This window comes from Cebus imitator, unplaced genomic scaffold, assembly GCF_001604975.1.
Source record: "Cebus imitator isolate Cc_AM_T3 unplaced genomic scaffold, Cebus_imitator-1.0 Scaffold85, whole genome shotgun sequence".
Classification (NCBI taxonomy): domain Eukaryota; kingdom Metazoa; phylum Chordata; class Mammalia; order Primates; family Cebidae; genus Cebus; species Cebus imitator.
Window position 1 is genome coordinate 2314923 of NW_016107400.1, and position 4988 is coordinate 2319910.

Sequence of the window (4988 nt, forward strand, 5' to 3'; positions counted from 1 at the left end):
GCTCACTGGAACCTCCACCTCCCAGGTTCAAGTGTTTCTCCTGCCTCAGCCTCCCAAGTAGCTGGGATTACAGGTGCCTTCCACCACGCCCGGCTAATTTCTATATTTTTAGTAGAGACGGGGTTTCACCATGTTGTCCAGGCTCGTCTCAAACTCCTGACCTTGTGATCCATCTGCCTCGACCTCCCAAAGTGCTGGGATTACACGCGTGAGCCACCGAGCCCAGCTTATTCTGCATCTTTAAGACATATGACTAGCCAGTGTCCATGAGAAATATGCGTGGAAATAGCCCTGATCTTTGTGATGTGGTTCTGTGGCCTTGGGAGACACCAGTAGCCCAGGTGAGGACTGTCTGTTTCCAGGCTCCTGGTGACCTACTGTTCCTCTTGGAAGCTGATTCAGTGCTGGGGGCAGCAGGAGTTTGCCATTCCTGATAACGTCCTGGGGATAGTTTATGGGCAAACCATCTGCTGGATTGGAGCCTTTTTCTCACCCCTTCTCCCTGCAATTGCAACCTTGAAATTCATTATCATCTTCTATGTGAAAGAGGTAAGGAGCCGGTGGGAATGGGGGGCTCATATGCTGGGCCATTTTCAACTTTCCAGGGCACAAATATGTCTGGAGCTCACCTCATGTCCCATGAGACGTATCAAAATTACATCCTTTATTTAAAATACATGTTTATTCTAGAGAAAGACTCTGAATGGATTTTTGTGCTTTTATAATTTTGAGAGTTTTGTTAAGAATTGTTTTGTTAAGGTCTGATGTGGTGGCTCCCGCCTGTAATCCCAGCACTTTGGGAGACTGAGGTGGGTGGATCACCTGGGGTCAGAAGTTAAAGACCTCCCTGGCCAACATGGAGAAACCTCATCTCTACTAAAAGTACAAAAATTAGCTGGGTGTGGTGGTGGGTGCCTGTAATCCCAGCTACTCAGGAGGCTGAGGCAGGAGAATTGCCTGAACCCAGGAGGCGGAGGTTGCAGTGAGCCAAAATCATACCATTGCACTCCAGCCTGGGTGACAGAGTGAGACTTTGTCTCAAAATAAATAAATACATAAATAAAAGTAAAATAAACATTTATGAATTTCTATTTTGTAATTTTCTCTTTGTATTTTGGAGCCAATGTGTTTTTTTAATTTTGTTTTTTCTTTTGAAAAAAAAATTTTTTAAAAATTGGATATAGGGGGGTCTCGCCATGTTGCCCAGGCTGGTCTTCAACTGCTGGGCTCAAGTAATCCTCCCACTTCAGCCCTCCACAGTGCTGGAATTGCAGGTGTGAGCCACCCCACCTGGACCAGTGTATTTATTTTCAGGTCTCAGTGATTTGTGGAAGATCTTGGGCGTTTCACAGTTCATTGTGCCAGACCTAAGTGCTTCATGAGTAAAGTGGCCTTGCAGAAGACTGGCTCATGTGGGCTTATTAACCTCTTTTTTATTTGTTTTTTTCCTTTTTGAGATGGAGTTTCACTCTGTCGCCCAGGCGGGAGTGCAATGGTACTATCTTGGACCACTGCAACCTTCGTCTCCTGGGTTCAAGCTATTCTCCTGCCTCAGCCTCCCAAGTAGCTGGGATTACAGGCGCCTACCACCAAACCCAGCTAATTTTTGTATTTTTAGTAGAGATGGGGTTTCACTGGGTTGACCAGGCTGGTCTTGAACTCCTGACCTCAGGTGATCCACCCACCTCCACCTCCCAAAGTGGTAACAAAGGGATTACAGGCGTAAGCCACTGTGCCTGGCCCTTTTTTCTTTATTATAGAGGCAGTACAATATTAAACGTTTAAATAATGCAGATATGTATACAGTAACTTCTGTCCCTTCTTCCAGAGGTACCCTCTGTTAACAAGCCCAACATTTATTGATTACCTATTATGCCAGGCCCTGAGGATTCCAAATTGAAAATCATAATGCTACTGTTAATAGTGTTAGTAATAATAGCAAATAATAATGCCATGTGTCCCCTCTCTGCCATTACTTTACACAAATTTTCATGCAGTGATTTCACCCACCCTTTGATGTAGTACTATATTTTATTTTATTTTAAAAAATTTTGACCCTTCTCACTCCTGGTTTGAGTGCCATGGCATGATCTCAGCTCATTGCAGCCTCTCCCTGCCGGGTTCAAGCAATTCTTGTGCCTCAGCCTCTTGAGTAGCTGGGATTATAGGCATACACCACTGTGCCCTGCTAAGTTTTGTATTTTTAGTAGAGACAGGTTTTCACCATGTTGGCCAGGCTGGTCTTGAGCTCCTGGCTTCAAGTGATCCACCCACCTCGACCTACCAGAGTGCTGGGATTACAGGTGTGAGCCACTGCACCTGGCCAAAAGTACTGTATTTTGTAAATTAGGAAGCTGAAGTTTAGAGAAACTGGTCCAAGGTCACACAGCTTTTAAGTGACCCCTTAGATTGAAACCCAAGTTTAGTTCACTCTAGAGTCTAAGCTCTTAACCCAGTAAGGAAGGCCTTGGATTGGGCCAACCTTTCTACCTGGGTGCTTTGACTTTTGAAGAGTGTTCTGATGCATTCACTTGGAAACACAAGTTGGCTGAAATCATCAAAGGAGAGAAGGATGTGAGAAAGCTCACAGGGACTTTTTTCCGTTTCCAGAAAATACTGATTAGCCCGTGGTTTCCCAGTGTGTAGCACAGGAAAGACACGGTGGGGTGATGGAGGCTGGGTCATGGGGGACACCAGGGCTCACTTCCGTCACTCACACCAGGGTGCCGCTGGTACGCAGTGTCCTCCAGCTCACAAGATGTTCCAGCTCCTCCTGAATTCAGAAGAGCTTATGTTCCTGTGGAGTCACACAACTTTTTAAACTGTTGAGAAATGTCATGCCTGTTACCATTATATCCCTTCTCACTTCCCATTTGATATTCCCTTCAAGTCTTTTTTTCCCTCCATGGCAATACTTACTTTTAACATATAGGAAAAAGTATATGTGCTTATGGAAAACTTCAGGTAAAGGACTTCTTAATTTGGTGTATGTTATTGTAGATTCAGTTATATATATTTAAATCCCTCTAAAGAATAAATACTTGAACTCATATGGAATTTTGAAATCTACCATTTTCACAATGCCACATGGGATGTAAAGCTGTCTCTCATCCTTATTTTTTCTTATTTGAGACTGGGTCTCACTCTGTCATTCAGACTGGAGGGCAGTGGCACAGTGGCACAGTTATGACTCACTACAGCCTCAACCTCCTGGGCTCAATCCATCCTCCCACCTCAGCCTCCTGAGTAGCTGGGACTACAGGCGCCTGCCACCACTCCTGGCTAATTTTTTGTATTTTTAGTAGAGATGGGGTTTCACCATATCGGCCAGGCTGGTCTGGAACTCCTGACCTTGTGATCCGCCCACCTCAGCCTCCCGAAGTGTTGAGATTACAGGTGTGAACCACTGCGCCCAGCCTCATCCTTCTTTAGGATTGTATGGTATTTCATTCTATATAGATGTACTTTAACCTTTAACTATAACCTAATAAACTGTTGTTCCCCACCTCCATTTTTCTTTTTGAGAGAGAGTCTCTCTCTTTTGCCTAGGCTGGAGTGCAGTGGCACAATCATAGCTCACTGCAGCCTCAAACTGCTGACCTCAAGTGATCCTCCTGCTGTGACCTCCCAAAGTGCTGGGATTACAGATGTGAGACATTGCACTCAGCCACTAACCCCCATTTATAGCTATTTAGGTTGCTTGCAATTATTCTGTGTTATCAATGTCTGTAGCATTAAACATCCACATATCTGTATTTTGGCCCATTTCCCCTCTGTTTCATCAACATGAACCCTCCAGAGTTTAGAGTCTGAATTAAACCGTTTTCATCTTGATCCATATTGCTGGACAACCCTCTGGAAAGGTTAGAGTGATTTGCATTCCCACTGTAAAGCAGAAATATGCGTATTGATCCTCACAGAAGCTATATTCATTGATCTTAATTTTTCTTTCTTTTTCTCCTTGTAGTGGAGTCTGCTTTACACCTGCAGACCCTCCCCGAGGCAGTTCAGAGCATCCAATTCTAATTTCTTCTTCCTGTTGGTGTTGTTGATCGGGCTGTGTTTGGCAATAATACCTCTGACAATAAGCATGTCTAGGTAAATGCGGCTTTGTTTTCTAGAACATTTCCCTGCTTCTTGACCTGTTCCTCTTTTATGTAAAAGGGTCCATCACATCACATTCTATTTGTTTTTTTGTTTTGTTTTGAGATGGAGTCTTGGTCTGTCGCCCAGGCTGGAGTAGGGTGATGTAATCTCAGCTCACTGCAACCTGTGTCTCTCAGGTTGAATCGATTCTCCCGCCTCAGCCTCCCGAGTAGCTGGGACTACAGGCGTGTGCCACCACGCCCGGCTAATTTCTGCATTTTTAGAATGAAAAAAAAAAAGGCATGGTATTTGCAAATTTTTTTATTTTTGTTTTTGAGACTGAGCCTCACTCTGCTGTCCAGGCTGGAGTGCAGTGGCAATCTTGGCTCACTGCCACCTCCGTCTCCCGGTTTCAAGCGATTCTTGTGTCTCAGCCTCCTGAATAGCTGGGGTTACAGGTGCCCACCATCATGCCTGGCCAATTTTTGTATTTTTAGTAGATATGAGGTTTCGCCATATTGGCCATGCTGGCCTCAAATGCCTGACCTCAAGTGATCCATCCGCCTTGGCCTCCCAAAGTGGTGGGATTATAGGCATGAGCCACTGCGCCCTGCCATATTATTTTTTAATTTTTCAACTATTTTTATCTGAGGTTAGTTGAATCTGATGATGTAGAACCTTTGGATACAGGGAGTTGACTGGATTTGTTTTCTCTATGGATACCTTTTTTTGGATAGGAAACAATTTGAAATTAACTTATAGACATGGTGATATTTCATTGTTAAATACTTCAGCATGCTCCAAAGACTAAGGGCACTCTCCTTTATGTGTTTCCACAATAATATATTACACCTAAGAAGATTAATACTAATATATTTCTGCCATTTAAAATTTCTCCAATT

General features: G+C 44.0%; 1 protein-coding gene across 1 annotated transcript in view; it reads left to right on the forward strand.

Moving 5' to 3' along the window:
- TMC7 (transmembrane channel like 7) overlaps positions 1 to 4988 on the forward strand; it is a 71622-nt gene that overhangs the window by 56757 nt on the left and 9877 nt on the right. The window contains exons 11-12 of the mRNA XM_017534270.2: positions 363 to 549; positions 3968 to 4098. Coding sequence (XP_017389759.2) covers positions 363 to 549; positions 3968 to 4098 — 318 coding nt within the window. The remainder of the gene's footprint in view (positions 1 to 362; positions 550 to 3967; positions 4099 to 4988) is intronic.